The sequence below is a fragment of the Phycodurus eques genome, chromosome 22 (assembly GCF_024500275.1).
Source record: "Phycodurus eques isolate BA_2022a chromosome 22, UOR_Pequ_1.1, whole genome shotgun sequence".
Classification (NCBI taxonomy): Eukaryota; Metazoa; Chordata; class Actinopteri; order Syngnathiformes; family Syngnathidae; genus Phycodurus; species Phycodurus eques.
In genome coordinates this window covers 2,466,479-2,483,993 of record NC_084546.1, presented here as the reverse complement: position 1 = coordinate 2,483,993, position 17,515 = coordinate 2,466,479, and the positions used below count along the sequence as shown (strand labels likewise).

At 41.5% G+C, this 17,515-nt stretch overlaps 1 protein-coding gene across 2 annotated transcripts in view; it reads left to right on the top strand.

The window, feature by feature from the left end:
• sema3c (sema domain, immunoglobulin domain (Ig), short basic domain, secreted, (semaphorin) 3C) overlaps window positions 1-17,515 on the top strand; it is a 31,390-nt gene that overhangs the window by 6,992 nt on the left and 6,883 nt on the right. For both annotated transcript variants that reach the window (XM_061667186.1, XM_061667184.1), the window contains 9 exons: window positions 1,899-2,066; window positions 11,243-11,403; window positions 12,137-12,199; window positions 14,710-14,829; window positions 15,077-15,167; window positions 15,775-15,894; window positions 15,968-16,110; window positions 16,183-16,297; window positions 17,349-17,418. In XM_061667186.1, the coding sequence (XP_061523170.1) occupies window positions 1,925-2,066; window positions 11,243-11,403; window positions 12,137-12,199; window positions 14,710-14,829; window positions 15,077-15,167; window positions 15,775-15,894; window positions 15,968-16,110; window positions 16,183-16,297; window positions 17,349-17,418 (1,025 nt within the window). In that variant the 5' untranslated portion in view covers window positions 1,899-1,924. The remainder of the gene's footprint in view (window positions 1-1,898; window positions 2,067-11,242; window positions 11,404-12,136; window positions 12,200-14,709; window positions 14,830-15,076; window positions 15,168-15,774; window positions 15,895-15,967; window positions 16,111-16,182; window positions 16,298-17,348; window positions 17,419-17,515) is intronic.

Below are 17,515 nucleotides of genomic sequence, written 5' to 3'. Positions count from 1 at the left end.
CGACTTTTCCTGTGCATCTTTCTCCACTTTGTTCCAACTTGAGGAGGCTTATCACCAGCCGCAATGTTACAAATTCTTGAACATCTGCTGTCTGTCTGTGTGTGCGTAGCTGGGTGTGGTGTACCAACGCACGGGATAGATTGAGCAACCCTTTAAAACTCTATCGTCCACTCAGCTATTTTCATGACGACGAATGTTTCAGCAAAAGCAGACCGAGAATCGGGATATGTTCTGGTAAAGTTTTTCGGATGGTGTTTGGAATGGTCAATAAGAGCAATGACTCTGATATTCACTGCTTGTTCGCAGAAATTCTGCAGTGTGATTCTGGAATTGCTGGCTCTTGTCACTATGGATGTCTCAAGTTGTGGATTGGCGGGGGTCCGGATCAGGTTCGAGGGGCGTTCGGGGAAGCGCTCGCACGCATGTCGGCATGTCAGGAAGATGACTTTAGCAGCTGCGGGAATTTCAATGTCCAACAATTCTCCACAAGGATTGAGCAGATGTTCAGGACGCTCAGAACGTCATCTCGTTTGGGTGACTGGGGATGATTGTTTGGAGTCCAGGGTGGGACTATGAGCATTGTGGGAACCATATTTGATCACTAAAGTGCATTTGTTTTTTGTTGGAGATGGACCCTTTTATCATTAAAAATATATATATTATTAGCTTAATTAACTGAAATCCCGCCAAGCTTTATTTCCTCACAGTTTACTAAAACATGTAATAATCATAATAATAATTAAAGCTGCGAGCAAACTGTTTTCCTTTCAAATTTTTAACTTTTGGCGTTTTGCTGTGTTTTTCCACTCCGAATGTATCCAAGCATGTCTCCCTTTGTGCACTGGGAAACAAAAATTCCTCAAAGTGTTTCCCGACAATTGAATTGAAGATTTTATTGATGGAGGCGTGTCAGCACTGATACGTGTTTTTTTTTTTTGGTCAACAAAGTGCACTAAAAGTTTCATCGTCTTGTTTAAGTGTGGCGGTCATCAATCTTTCAGCGCGCATGCATAAGCCATGAGAGCAGAGATCCACCTGCTTGTAAAAACAGAAAACTTTTTTTTTGTGGCCATTAGAGGGTTTGAGTTTGGTGGAGCCCCACAGGCGCTACGGTCCGCTACCTGCCGGTCATCAATAATTGAGTTCTGGACCAGGAACGCGGATTTACTTCATCCATTTTTCAGGGAGGCGCTTGTGCAAAGATACGGAATGAAAGACTGATGATTTCATGTCAAATATGTCAGTTTTTGCTCAGGTAAATCATGCTTTCCTTTGACATTGTCGTTTAAGAAGACCTCCTCGCCAATGGAGGACGCTTGCGATGCCAAACGGGGAGTTTTTTTCTTTCTTAAGTTTATATGTACGATAATTAAAGTGTATCGAAGAGGGCTTTTTTCTTTGCCATTACACTCTGATAATACATTTTTTAAAATAGATTGAAATTACATTTTTTAGTAAAACGCAAAAAAAAATGGTAATGTTTTATTTATTTTTAGAACGATATTTACTACAAATAAATATCACTTTATATTATTGTTAATAATATAAATTAGTATTTTTATTTAAAAAAATTGTCATGTCCACCTTTTTCAAAGCATCCGTTGCTGAAACCAAGTGCTGTACATAAATAAAAAACATATACCACAATAATCTAACCTAAAACTGAAAACAGTTCAATACAATATAGAATATACAATAGCCATTTTTAATAGAAATATAAATAAAAAAAAGAAACCTTTTAAAAATTTAAAACCAGAAAATACTGTATATAGAAATAAGCAAAATGTGCGTTCCCACGTGTTTTTTTTTTTTTTTTTTTTTTTTGCCTTGGTGGAGGTCTTCTCCTGTCATTGTGGTTGTGAGGGATTCTAAACCTGTGGTTGCGTCTCCCATTTCAGGCGGTGCTGTCCTGTCCGGGTCAGCAATGGGCCGGCCAGATGTACCGGCCAAGCCACCGGCGGCGTGGGCCGCGCCGCCTCTTCTCCTCCTCCTTGTCGTGACCCTCTTCTCCGAGGGCGCCCGCGGCCTTCCTCAGCCGCTGCCCCGAGTCTTCCTCTCCTTTGACGGTAAGAGCATAAAAGATGAATGTGTTTGCGCTGTAATGAGTCGGCGTTGCCACGTGTTTACTGCCGCGCCGGTGCTAGCCCGCCTGCGGTGCCTTCATTAGCAGAGTACACAGCTCATGGATTCATTAGTACGTCGAGTACTCAGCTTGCGGCTTTAATGCAAACACCCTGGTCTTTATTTTTCTTTCTTTATCTGGTTGTTATCACACATTTTGGACTGGGAAGATCCATTTCTGCGTGGCTGTGGCCTGCTGAGAGTTAAAGCTCAGCAACCTGCTCCTCGTTAAATTTGAATCCTCTTGGCTCGCAGTGCTTTTGTTTTATTTAATTTCCCAGATGTAGAATTGCGGTGTGAATATTTGAATTGAGGGCGTTTGTGGGTCACCTTTTTGCGAGCCAGGAGTCGTTTCGGGAGGACGTAATGAAGTTAGTTGATCAAAGTTCTTTAATTGGTATTTTTATTCTTTTTTTTATTCTCCTCTTTTCTTTTTGTAAAGGGAAATTTTTACCACTCCACTAAAATATCTATATATGTTAGTCATATTTCAATATATTTTAGTCATTTTTTTATCATTTTATTTTGTTCCATAAAATAATTCAATAAATACAGACTGTAAGAATTTTTTCGATCTGATCTCATCCATAAAACTGTTTGTTTGTATTTGTAAATTTTTTTATTTTTTTTTAACACTGTCTATATATTTAAATGTACCTTCACTTCTCTATACGTCCACACTTATAGTTCCCCTTTTCCTGAATTTGCCTTTTCCAGAAATTATTTTCTTCATGCTTCTGATTGGCTCCAATGTCCTGGCAGCAAAGCTGTTACAGCGCCACCTGTTGAGCTTGTTTAGATCCATACAGGGAAACAAATGTTAGCATTTTCGTCCATCTTAGCGCAGTAAAAATAATGTCACGATTTATCGCACGGTGCGCCACGCCAGCTCTCCGTTTTGGGAATGGTGTCGGTTTGCGTCTCGGATTGCCAGCCTTAATGTTGGCGTTCAAACGAAATGCTACCGAGCTCCGGGCCTGCTTCTGTTTAGTGTGAGATGCCTGTACGGTAGCGCTTTGTTTAATTACATCAGCATGTGTGCTGTTGGTGTGAAAAAAAGCACACACACAAGAGTTGCTTTTATCAATCTCTGTGTGCGATTACAATCGTGCTTTGCAAAGAAGCCGACAGGAAGCAAGCGTAGATGACTAATAATTATCTTTTAACACGTGCTAACGCTAAATCACTGCGCTGCCTTTGTTGCGATCCTGTACTCCATTATTTGGGTTAGCCACCTTTATTATGCGGCTTTAATTGTCGCTTGGCAGCGCTGCGGCGGGAAGACTTGAGTAAGCACGGCGAGATGAGAGAAGGAATGTCGAAGGCAGCGACTTCTCAGCGGTGGGAGGCCGGTCCCGCTCTGAGGGTCCCGCCGCGAACTGAGGCGTCAGCCGGGAGAATATTTTCAAGCGGGAGAACGCCTCGTTTATTCATAATTTTTTCTTTAGTGACTTCAAGACTATAATAACCAACAGCGATGCGGAGAATTTGAGGACTGATCTCTGCTCGCAACCAAAATTCCAGAAGTTAGTAAGGTAGTTAGGTAGGTCGGTGGTTTCAGCAGTTTTTTCACAAGACATATGAAGAATACGGCAGATTGTTGTCACATGTAGGACATATCTGATACCTGATAGAGATTCCTGCCAGATAACGATATAGAGAAAGACACTTTCCGTGAACTAGTAATGTCTGTGGACGAGTTTTACCTGTTTTAACAGGTAAAAGGAGATTGTTGTCACATGTAGGACACAGCCGGAAATTCCTGCCAGGGATCCATAGATCGCCTGTTCTACGTGCCATTGACTTGTAATGTCTGCAGAAGAGTTTCACCCGTTTTGCAAGACATATGAAGAATATGGAAGATTGTTTTTCAAATGTAGGACTCAATCGGTACCTGCTAGAAATGAGCTTCACCAAGCCCAACCATCTCCTCTATTTCTAGCCAATCACTGATGCTTCCGTAGCTCTTAAATGCATACTTCCGAGTGCAATGGTGGAAGTTGACATTTTGGGGTGGTTTCAGGTGTTCAGTAAGGATCCAGTCGGCCTGGCAATAGGTGTTTACGATCCGGATCGTTTCATCTTGTCGGTACGCTGCTCACAAAACGAGGAATGTTTATTTAAAAATCCCGAGTTCACCTGCTTGGCGGACGTGTGGACTGATGGATTACACCGCTGGCTTCCACCTCGGGGGGGGTGTAGAGTGTTGGCCCCGTGGGGACGGACGGCAGTCGGAGAGGAACCTCGGTAAGGAGGTGAAGCTTTCCAGATTGGTCGTGTGTGCGTTCCTTCAACTGATTGGTGGCAAACATCTTTGTGCTGAGTCACTCCACAAGTGAAACTAAACAGTGCAAAAATGTCATGGCTTCCATCTTGGCTCCTGCTGCATTCCTCCACCCGACGAAGTTTTTGTCTTATCCCTGGAGAGACGTACTCTGTATGGTATTGGGGCGCCACACATCGTCAATAAAATAATCAATTAGGGGTTGGGCTTTTTTCCGTTTGTTACGCCGGATTCTTAATAGTATTAGTCAGTTCACCACAGTTGGTCCACTTCAAGAAAAAAATGGTCACTGAGGCAGCAGTGTCACTGCAACATTAAAGGACATGAAGAGGGACAAAAAGTCTCTGCAGAAAAGTCATGAAAGAGCATAAAACGGAAGATTTGAGGGTACAGAAAGGTAATCGCACAGGGAGTCCGCTCATAAGTCATTTCTGGCAACATAACGTCCTCAGATTAAAATCCAATATGAACTAGCATCTAGCATCCCCAGCGTGCGTGTGCGTGTGTGCGCACGCGATGACTTTAAAAGGAGGAGCAGATGAGCGATCATCCAGTTACAGAGACGTTAGTCTCGGGGCGGCACGTAGAGGTCCCAGGAGGTCAGCAAAAGTTCAAAGGTCGAGAGGCTAGCGCCGACAGGCCCCAACCTTGGACGTCCGCATCATCTTGCTTCTGTTTTTCACATGAGCCATCTACAAATGGTCAACGTCATAAAGCGCGTAGCCGACGCCGTGTGATTACCGAGTTGGCCGGGGAAAGTGTGGGACTGTCAAAACTGTCCGCAAAGATGTAGATGAGTGTTTGTGTGTTGTTCTGTCGGAATGCTGCTGGATGCACAAACCCAGATTTCCGAAATGGATGCTGCGGTGTACTTTCGTGTTTGATCCCGCTGCTGTAACACTGCGACCATTTCAACACGATTTATTTCGGCCTTTTTATTCACACATTAAGTGTGTTTCCGGTCACCGAAAACATCATTTTTTTATTGGCTTCTCTGCGGGTTAGCCAATTTTCCTTCTTCAGTGTTTTTTAATTTGAGTGTTTCTATATTAAAAAAAGAAGTGATTCATATTTAAAATCTAAAACATATGGAATGATAATATTTTCAGCTAATTGGTGTTTATTTTTAAGTGTAGTATTCTTGACTTCAGTATCCATTTGTCATCGTGTCTTTTGTGGAAATGATTTTCCTCCTGCTTCTGATTGGCTCGTTTGCAATTGAGGGTTATATCTCAAACTGTTACTTTGGCACACATTTGACAGCTTCTAAACGCGTTTTTATGTGGCCAGAGAGCTTTTTTTTTTTAATTTTTTTTTTTTTATATCAGGAAGTGAGAGGGAAATGACATTCAATTTGTTATTATGATGATTCCTAAATCTTATGGAACAAATTACACATTTGTTTTCGCTCTCTCCCCTTGTCCGTATTGCTGTACTTTCACCACGCTTGCACATAAAACTGATATGACTTGACTATACAACTGGAGTGCATTAAAAGCAGAAGAAAAAGTCATTTCCTCAAAGCCAAATTGAAGTGCCACGCGGCAGCGGCGTAGGGTCAACCTGTGGACGTCGGCGACATCATCGCGTCATCTCGCAGAGTTGCACTTGGGATTTTTCACTTCCCCCTTGTGACTTGTAAATATATCCACTCTGAAAAGCCACTCAGCCGTCTCTCCTGCCAGGGGGGAGGGCTGGATCCGCGGGGAAGGGGGCGACGGTGGGGGGGGGGATGGGGGGGGGGATGGGGGGGGCGGGGGCGGGGGGCGGGTTTTCGACTTGGGTGCTAATTAGGGTACGTCGGGAATACAAACTAGCCGGCTCGCCGGCTTCGTGTTTCAGCTCCGAGTGAGAATCCTAGCCAACACCTTAGCGGGTCAGCTGGGAACGCAGACGTCAGTTCTGGATAACATCAGACGTGGGGGGAGTCTCTGGGGGGGATACGCTCCAGGGCTCGCTTACTGTAAGAGCTCCGGAATCTTCCATGTAAAATCCACCAATAGACATGTACTGTACATAATTACAAATTTGTCACAAACTTTGTGTTTGGGGTTTTTGAATAAGGAAAATAGCACTCTATAACAATGTACTTTGTAAAAACATACAGCAATGACATTATTAAATAGAATGTAAGGCATTAAACAGATTTTGCCACATTTTTTGCTTCAGCTCAATAGACATTGTGCTGCTCCTCCCACCTGGCGGCAGTTTAATACGGATTACATCGAGACGGTCATGTCGAGAGGTAGCTCTAATTAATGCCAAATATGTTAGCCTATATCTCTCTAATTATGAGTGGTTTTGGACAACAAAAAAACTTTTGTGTTCTGGTCTTTTCCTTCCATTTCCAATCGCACCTCAAGAATTGAAGAAAGTCTATGAAGCTAGAAGGGAAATTCTTGTTTGATTTAAATGGAGTGAGCCATACGATTCCCATTTTGGAACATCTGCTTATGGACAGTTGGCTGCAAACATCAAGCAAGATGTTCATGAATGAAGACGTTTTGTCATGACAGTGCTGTAGGTCCACCTTCCCGGGAATGACATCTATGTCCAAGGCCAAGGTAATGCCGACGCCAAACTTCCCGGGTGGTCTCCTTAACTAACATCCAATCATGTGACATGCCAAGAGTTTTTACGAAAGGGAACGTCTTGACAGGGGCCACTTTTTAATCTCTTGAGTGCCTGTCGCTTGCCAGGATGAAAGGTATTCCCATTCCCAGTCATCCAAATCCCAAAGAGCGCCACGCCGCTTTTTTCCGCAGCTTGGCATGGGGTCTGGAGTCAGGCCAGCCCAGCCCCAAGGACCCCCTCCTTAATGCCTATTAAACAAATGTAGCTACCATGTGTATCTCTAAATGCCATCGGGATTTAAAAAATACAACTTTATTGTCAGAATATCATGTTTGTTTTGTCCAAATGAAACTCCCCGATTCACTTCAAATGAGTTCCTTGACACCAATATGCTACAGAATGGCGCAAAGCACTATATTTGTCTCAATGAAGCTTTTCAATTCACTTCGACATAGTTCCTTAGTACCAAGAGGCCACAAGATGACTGCAAAGCACTATTGTTGTTTAAATGAAACTCCCCAACTCACTTCAACGCAGTTCCTTGCCACCAAAGTGCCACCTGGTGCCGGGAAGCGCTCCTTTTAGTTCATTGTCGCCAAGATGCCACCAGATGGCGGCAAAGCACTATGTTTGTCTAAATGGAACTCCTCAACTCCAACATAGTTCCTAGTCACCAAGATGTCATTTGTTGTCTTCTACCAAACATCTTGGAGCGGTCCAAAGCTCCGTTTGACTCTCATCCAGCATTCAAGGAATTCCTAACAAGCAAACTCCTTTTTGTTATGGAGTTCCCGAAGCTTTAAAGTGGTTGTTTAGGCGGCAGTATAATAACAGACTTTGGGAAGGAGTACTCGCCGAGTCTCTGCAATAAAAGCTCACTTCCTGTTGTCGCCCACACGTACGCGCGCCTATTTCTGCTTGACCACAAAATAATCTCGTTTTGCCATTTGGGAATTTTTGGGCCTCTGGAAAGTATAATAGTATATAATAAATTCCGCCCGAAATATTGAAAAACGTTTTGGGACTGGACAAAAGTAATGATTTTTAATGTACCACTGATAAGCAATTGAATTTTCAAAAATATTTTATTTCGTTTTTACATTATTAATTAGTTATTTTATTAACACAGCTTTTTCTTCCCAACAATCTTCGTTTCATTTATTTTTAACTGCTTTTCTATTCAGGTGTGATATTCAGTAGTAATTCCATCTCACGATTGGTCCTCACAAATAAGTCCTCGATTCGCAAAAGCGTGTCTTTTCCGGATATGACTTTCTTCTGGCTTCTGATTGGCTGAAATTACTTCACAGCCTGCCAATGCAATTGTTTTATGTCCATAAAGTTTATTTGAATGAACTTGGAATCCAAATTTTAGCCCGAAGTCGATGTAATAACAAACAATATAATCAACAGACACAATATGATCTGTACTGGAGACAGAAACGTGCTGTTAAATTTTAAATGTGGAAGTAGTTTTGAGGGGCGGGGGTCCAACAAAAGATTATTTTATGCAACCACTACTCCCAACACAGACGGGGGATGAACTTGTCCTTTCCGCTCACCCCGCTGTGGTGGCCGCGGCATCGGATCCTCTTGGATTTTATTGTTTCGGCATTTCACCGAGGGGTCAAAGTCCCACCTGCCCGCATGCATAATAGAAAAGCCGCCAACTGTCGGATGCTCATGGCCTACTTCCTCCTGATTTGTTCTGTTTTTTCCCCCCTCCTTCGCACGGTATTCCCTCCTGCAGCTGCCTTCCGAGGGCGGACTCCTCCTTGCGTGAATCCGACACGCTTGACTAATGGAACAACACGTGGGACGGAGAAGTGGTCGCACCACACGGCATGAATAGCAAAACAACAAAAACCTGTTGTCCGGCCAGAGAATGTGGGAACCATACGGCAAATGGAATGTCGGCGTGGCGCTTGATGACACCAGATCCGACGTATTCGGCTCGTGTCCAGGGAGCCGCGAGCAATTTCCACCTCCCACCCGCGGGACAATACGCACCCCCTTGTGGAATGTTTTGAAAGGAACTAAAGCTGAAAAGTCCGATATTAAGAAACCAACCAAGACGACACCAATGGGAAGGATGATGATAGTTTGAGGAGTTTAACATATCATAACATATCGTTAGCCTACTAGCATAATTGCCGAAGTCATTTTTCTTTACGTGCTCTCACAATATTAATTTGAAGAAAAAAAAAACGCCATTGTGCTTGCTAATTATATATATGCAAGTATATGTGTCAGGCCAAAAAAATAAATGAAAAAAATAACATGCAGCCGACCCGAATGGCACACAGACTGGACTTTGGACACGCCTTAGACCCTTTTAATTGATTTACTTCCCAGATAAATACCCACACATGGAGAACATTCCACACGGAGCTTTCAAATTATGGCCTGTGTGCCCATTTTGGCGAGGCTATCTTGAAAACAACCGCAAAATGCCAAGTATTGTTTTCACTGGCATTCCGTTTGGGCCTTTGGTTGATTTGTGTCTTTCCCTGCAGGTTTTATGGCATGATGGATAGAGCTTAACCTCTTCAAGCATTTCTTGTCATGTTTGCATGCCCGTGCACAGGAAAGTGTGCGCGAATATGAAGTAAAGGAGTCCCCTTCAAGCGTGCCGGAGACGAAACGGTGACTTGGCAGAATTCTCCGTCCTGTGTGTTTTCAATTAAGCGAGGCTTGCTCACACCCTGGCACGGCCAAGTCTCTTGAATGGAACGATAATATTCGCCTCATCTGTTTGAGGTTAATGTGCCGTTTTACTGTTTGCGGCCAGGTGGGATGACTTTGGTTTGCATTTGAAAGACAGGTAAAGGAGAAGAACAACTATTTAGCTTCCTCCTTTAGTGACACGAGAGCGCTTCAGCAGTCCAAACTACTACCAATCCTGGGCCAATCCTCAGCCCCTCTGTTTATACAACCTGCTTCCGATTGGGGCTCATTTGGCTGAATTCTCTTGTAGGAGTTAGTCGAAGTATGAGCCTTGCATTTCGCTGCTTCAAACCAAAATTGCCCACTTCCTGTTCGATTCCGGGCATGTGTCCTTAAGACTTTTTTGTGGGTCTACTCGCGGACGAGATACCTACCAAATTTCATGTTGTTAACTGAAACTGGCTTCAGGGGCTGAATTTTCAAATAATTGCTTGGAAATGGTAAATTTGAGTCTAAAATGGCCGCTTTAAAGTAAGATGGCAGACTTCCTGTGTCATTTTGGTTCTGGTTTCTTGTGACTGTTGTGGGTCTACTCATGCTAGACATGCCTGCCAAATTTCACGTTGCAAAGTATATCAGACTTCAGGTGAGGAATTTTCCAAAAATTCCGATGGGTGCTACGGGCAAAAACGACAAACAAATTAGACATACTGAGGGAGGAATTGTGGGAAAACATGCTAACTTAAAACACTCCAGACTTTTTCCTCCTTAAACAACAACCCACCATTCCAGCCACTTCAACATAAAACAAAAAGGTGACTTCAGTCGAAGGGGTTTTAGAAAAGAGCGTTCGTTGCACATGAGGGCCTCCCCATCCGATGCTCTCAGCTCTCCGATTGAAAAAGTCATGAATATTCATGGCACAGGCGGCTGAAGAGTGCTTTATCTCCCGAGCCAATAGGCTGGAAATAGCTGGTCTGGGAATGTTTACTTGGCGTGTGAACAATGGGTGCTTTTAATGAGCACAAGAGACTTTTTCGTACTGTAACCTTGCTAAAACGCAGTCGCAGAGTCACTGTAATTAACTCATCTGGAAGTAAATAAAAATAAATAGCCGCATTTGTTTTGAGTCAGATGCATTGGAGGTCCTTAACCCACAGGTGGACATTACAGATATGAAGTGACCAATGTTTTAAGAATTCTGGGATGGTTCTGCTTTTGTACCCTTGAATTTTCCAGATAAAGAATTACCTAGAACCTTTTTTTAGGTCCTGGAAAAGTTCCAAACCGTTACCCTGGAGTCCAATAATTAGTCGTAGAAGTGGTTATACCTTAAGGATAGAAATAGTCACCCATTTTTTATTTTTTATCTAGGGAGCGCATGCAGGCTCATGAGGCCATACACACTAGATTCAGTTGTTTTGAGGAGAAGCTAGATCGGTTTGTAACCTCAAATGAATCGCAATATGTTAATTATTCATGTTTTTGTAGATTTTTCTAATGTTATTTTGTTTGAAGCAAATGAACGCGTTTATTTCAACAACGATTCCTTGATGATTAAGCCTCGTTATTTGGTTGATTGTCCCTCCACCTCAGAGCTGCTGAGCGCCGCCTCGCTGGAGCACTACACGCTGTCGGACAAGCCCAAGGACTACCGCATCCTGCATGTGGACGAGGACCAAGACCGGATGTACGTGGGCTGCAAGGACCACGTGCTCTCCATGGACATCAACAACATCACGCACGGCGCGCAAAAGGTCTGCTTGTTGATAATGTTTTCTCAAATATTTTTTGTTTGTTTAGAGTTGTAAATATAGTTTTATATTCATTTATATTCATTTATTTTGTGTTATTCTGTATTATGATTTGTATATATTTTTGCATTATATGTTTTTGTATATTTCGTTTATTGTATGCATTTTTAAAAATATTTTACATATATTTTATTAAGTTATTCATTTATTTGAAGTAATAAATCATACTATGCATTATTCGTATTATATTTGTTTCCTTTCTGAAGAGTCATTTGTATTTGTTTTTCATATTTTATTGCCATGATCAACATGGCGTTCTTGTTGAAATCAGTATTGTTTGCGTAGTCCTGCCCCCTGTTGTGTCAACAGAGTGACGCTAAAAATTCTGCAGTGGTAATTATGCAAATGGCCTCCATGTTGACAAGCATTCAGGGTTATCCAAAGGTGCCATCGATGCACTCGGGCGCACCGCCGCTTCGCCGAGGGAGCTCTTGACGTGCATAATTGGCAGCGCGAGGCGCATAAACAGATGGGAAAACATTTAGTTCCTCCCTCCCCACATCCATTTTACGCCGCGTAAATTGCGCGACAACACGCACCCCCCATCTCCCACCCGGCCCCCTCGTGTTCACCCTTTAATTTCATCAAAGCCCCTATTTGCATATTCATAGACGTCTGTTGCCGCCGTTGTGGGGATCGTTTTCGACGCTAATTAGCTTCTTATGTTGTTTTGCAGGTGTTTTGGCCCGCATCGACAAGCAAGATTGAGGAATGTCAAATGGCGGGAAAAGACCCCACGGTAAATAAGCACGCTAATCCTCACGATGCACACACATGATGTCGCTACGCTAAAACGTCGTACACTACGGAAGTTCGGGATATTGAGGGAAATTTCCAAATGGACTTAAAAACCTTTATGTGCAGAAATTTTACCAGAAAGCCGAAAAACTTGTATTTGTTGTTTGTTATAAATGAGTACAATATGAAAAACACTTTTTATGATGTACAATAACATCACATTTGCTGCCTTTTCAAGTTGGATCGTACTATTAAGTGCTGCCCTCTATTGGTTTGGAGTGTCGCATGGATGAAACATGTCTTTATCTAAAATGGTGAAAACATTTACATTTTAAAATTATTTTGCAAGTGTGCTAGGCTATTATACATATATTTTTGAAATTATTTGTTTCCATATTTTTCTACTTTTTACAATGCTTTTTCTCATTTTTTTTCTAGCTTTTTTTCTGTATTTTTACTGTAATAAAAGTGTAACTTTTTGTTTAGTTTATACGACACAATTGTGAGACAAAGTTTGATTTTTATTTTGTATTTTTTTTTTCTAAACACGTTTAAAGTTAAATGTACTAATTTATTTGCTTGTGCAATGCTTTTAATTTCCATTTTTATTCTTTGTATTTTATTTTATTATTATTTTTTTGAATTTTTTTTTTTTTTTATGTCGCAGCGCCGATATCTCCGTGCAGCTGTTGTGGGGGTTTATCTCTCTGAGTGCTTCGGGACTTTGCCCCTGAGACTTCCTTCCTTTTTCTCCCCCATCGGCCGGTGCCGTATCAGCTCCGTCCACGTTTGGCCGGCAGCAGATGTCCGCAGGCTCATCCCGGCGAGGCGTGGGAGGCCTTCCGGGGGAATCAAAGCACCCAGAAAGCCAAGCTTTAATGAATCTGCGCGTTAAAGATCATGAAGATCCTCCTCCGTCTGCGCTCGGCCTTAAATGGCTCGAAAGCGCAGAGAAGTGCAAGACTTCTCAGACAATTAAAATGAGGCAGCACGGCTTTATTTTTGGCTCCTGCGTCCGTCCGTCATCTCCCGTGTGACTGCAGCTGGACACGGGAGAAGCGCTCGCGAGCGCAGACGCGCTCCCGCAATTATTTGGCGCAGCGCGGAGACGCTCTGGATCGCAGCTTCCCCTAAATCCCCTCGTTTTTCACGCGCTCCGCCCGGCTTCTCGTTTTTCAGCCCTCACTTTTTCCATATCCGACCACCGGAATATTCTACTTGGCTCATCGTACTCGGGATTCTTAACCCCACACACACACACACACACACACACACACACACACACACACACACACGCACGCACGCACGCACGCTTTCTGATACAAGGCTGCTCTTCCTTGATAAACTGGAGTGGATCTTGGATGAGTTGGAATGCTGGTATGGAAGCCAGATTTTTAAAAACACTTTCACTAGGCCAGGAAAATGACACATACAAAATACTCAATCATAAAAAACATCAAATAGTCTCCATGATTCATGACAAAACGCCGCAACTGCCATAAAATAGATGCGTTAGTGGTGTCACGCCTTCGAGACAACCAAGCATGGATGCTTGTTTTGGGATTTATTTTCATTGAATTGGATAAACGTGTTCATTTTACTGCAGCCTCGAATTAAATACTATTTTCTACAAAAAGTTTTTTTCTTGAAAAAGTATATAGAGTGGTGCCTTGAGATAAGAGTGACCTGGTTTACGAGTGTTTCTGAGATATAAGCCATCGCTCGGCTGATTTGTGCTTTGACCTGGGAGCAAACATTTGAGATAAGAGCCCTGTATGGTGTCAGTGAACTCAACTAACTCCACAACAAGCAGCAGTTTTGCAGACTCTTCAAAAAAAAAAAAAAGTCCACTGTCAAAGTGAACATAAAACATGTTTTGCTTTTAAACAACCACACAGCTTTGCTTTAAGAAAAGTCTGATTATCGTAATGCTGACAAAACGCCATTGACGGGCCAACAAATACCATCGGTGTTGCAGCGTTAGAACCCGTAAAGCAACAGATGTTTGAGCACAAACAGTGGAGCAACACACTAAATACTCACAGGCGTATTTTCTTTATCTTCTGCGAAGAACGACTAATATTACTGCATCTTAACGAGTCAGTTGTGAAACCCTTCTTCGCGTGTGTCTCTATGTCTGTATTATATTGCCCCCATTTGGCCAAGACGTACACACCTTTCAGGGCATTTTTAGAATTAAGATAATAGCTAATATTGAGAATTGAATAAGATAAACAAATGTGTCGTGGAACTCAACTTATTGTTGTGTGCAGATTTAGTAGGATTTTTCCACAAAAAAAGTTGTTTTCTTGCAAAATATATATTATTTTTGTCTACTTATACTGCATTAAGATGATTATTATTATCATCAAATAAAACTTTTTGTAGCCTTTCAAGGGACCTAATGGTAACCTGGCTGTACGGATTGTGTGAAATACCATTTTAAAAAGAAGTCCTAAGATTTGTGTGATTTCCGGCTAAATGTCTCCATTTTGTTGTTGTTTTTCCCAGCACGGGTGCGGCAACTTCATCCGGGTGGTGCAGCCGTACAACCGAACGCACCTCTTCATGTGCGGCAGCGGCGCCTACAGCCCCGTGTGCGTCTACGTCAACAGGGGGCGCCGGCCCGAGGTGAGAAAACCGATTCGAGCGCTCGGGCCAACCCTGCGTCACTTTGATCGGAGACAGCAGATGGTCTGGCTTGTTACCGTGGCAACCAAGCCGTCGCCTTTCCCAGGCCGCACGAGGAGGATTTGGGGGCTCAAAGCGAAGATTAGATTTGTTCTGCAGATTTGTTTCAAGACAAAAAAAAAAAAAGGTGGCTTCACCAGTCATTTGTGTGATATTTATTGTCTCCTCCTTGACCTCTTTGCAACAGGAACAAATATTTCACATTGACTCAAGGTCTGAGTCGGGAAAAGGGAGGTGCTCCTTCAACCCGCGGGTCAACACGGTGTCCCTCATGCTCAGTAGGTCGCCACCCCCACAACACACTATTTGCTCTCAAATATCCGTTCATTCCAATCTCGTTTTTATTTTTTATTTAGTTGTTGCAATTTTTAAAAATACTTTTTAGAATATATTATGAGTATGCATTTTTTTTTACAAATAAAGATGAAAGCATAATAATTCAGATTTAATTGATTGTCCAATTTATTTGAATTGTAATTTTAAAAGATATTTTAGCAGTTTTACATCATTTTTTTTATTTCATTTGATTTTATTATTGTATTTTGTAATTCACTTATTATATTTTTAATGGCATATTATATATTTATATTTGTTAGTTCATGTTGTGCATTTCTATGTATGTTTGTAAATTATTTTATACATTTTATTTTTGTGGCTTGAACAATATTTTTTTAATAATCTTATCATGATCACTGATACCCAATTTCAATTTAATGAATGTTTTCGAATTTGTTTTTAATTTTTTTTAATTCCCTTTTTTCATTTTATTTTGTCCATGCGCATGAATATTTTCTTCTTAGTAATTTATTGTATACATTTTATTTTTCTATATTTGTTTATATTTAATAATAAAATTAAATATCGTCAATGTTTTTGTCTTTTCAGATCAAGAGCTGTTCTCCGCCATGTACATCGACTTCATGGGCACGGACGCGGCCATCTTCCGCAGCCTGACCAAGAGGAACGCCGTGCGCACCGACCAGCACAATTCCAAGTGGCTCAGCGGTACACCAGGCGGGACGCCTTGCATCCGCACAAAGTCAATTTATTTATTTATCCGCTGCGTTCTTCGAATCAGAGCCCATCTTCGTGGACGCTCACCTGATCCCGGACGGGTCGGACCCGGACGACGCCAAACTGTACTTCTTCTTCCGCGAGAGGCTGACAGACAACAGCGGCAACACCAGGAACATCCACACCATGGTGGCACGCATCTGTCCAGTAAGTGGCGCCGTTGAGAGTTTCGTAGGAATTGTATCGGACGAAACACTTCTTCTTCTCGCTCCCTTCCAGAGCGACATCGGAGGGCAGCGGAGTCTGGTCAACAAGTGGACCACCTTCCTCAAGGCGAGGATGGTGTGCTCCGTTCTGGAGGAGGACGGCACCGAGACGCACTTTGACGAGCTCGGTGAGTCGGACGGGGTCAAATTAAAATACACAATACACAATAATTTAGTTTATACATGTTTTTTCGATAGCCTAAGTCATTTTTAAATTACTGTTTCCAAAACAATGTTATTTCCAAAATTTTTCACATATGACTTAGGCTACTATGCCATTAGGAAATGTTTTGTATTGACGTTAAGGATGTTTTGTATTTCATACACTTTTCTTTATTTGATACACGTAATTTTATTATTTAAATATTTGTATTTTAGACATTTTATTTATTCATTTAGATTTTTATATTAGTGTTGTCCGCATAAATATTAGGTTAATAACTTTAGAAATGTTATTTATTTTCTATTCCATATTTTTGTTTCTAAGCGTTTTTTAAATTCATTTCATTTATTCCATGTATATTTTTTATTTGATACATGTTTTTTTAATTATCAAAAAATATTTCTCTTTTTTCTTTCTTTTTTTGTCTTGTCTACGTAAACATTTTGATTATAATTTTCAACATTTTATTTTCCTTTTCTTATACACATTTTTTTCATTTTTCAAGGCATTTTATTTTATACACTACATTTTATTCAAATATTCAAATTCCATAAATTTGATCTTTTTGTTTTGTATATTTATTTCAATTTTCATGCTTTTTATAACAAAAAAATGTGTCCGCATTATTTGTACTGTTTTTTAATTTATACATTTCACTTTATATTTGAATAGTATTTTGTTTAGAATTGTTTTCACTGCATTTAGTTTTTGCATTTTCATTGGTTTTTTTCCCCCCATATTTTTTGTCGATTATTTGAAGCATTCTCGTTTTCATACTTTGTAAATACTTGATCATTTTTTCAATTAGTTTGGTAGTTTTGTTAAATCATTGAACTTTTTATTCTGTTTGCCTGGTTGTTGGAATACTGTACTTAACGTCTGCCGTACCAGTTTGTCTGTTGCTGCTCGAAACATCTTGCGTCTTCTTGAAAAGCGCACACGCGTCACGCTGGCGCGGACTCGTGCAGATTTTTGGCAACAATGAGGAAGACGCCTTTGTGTTTTCCTCCCTGCAGAAAGTGTGTTTTTGCTGGAAAGCGAGCATCCCAAAGGCTTGCTGGTGTTCGGAGTCTTCACGTCCACAAGGTAGAAGACGACACTCGCGCACAAAGCTACTTTTTAATATCAACACATTATTGTTTATTGACAGTGCTTCCTAAATCTAGTTTTGCGATCATTTCAG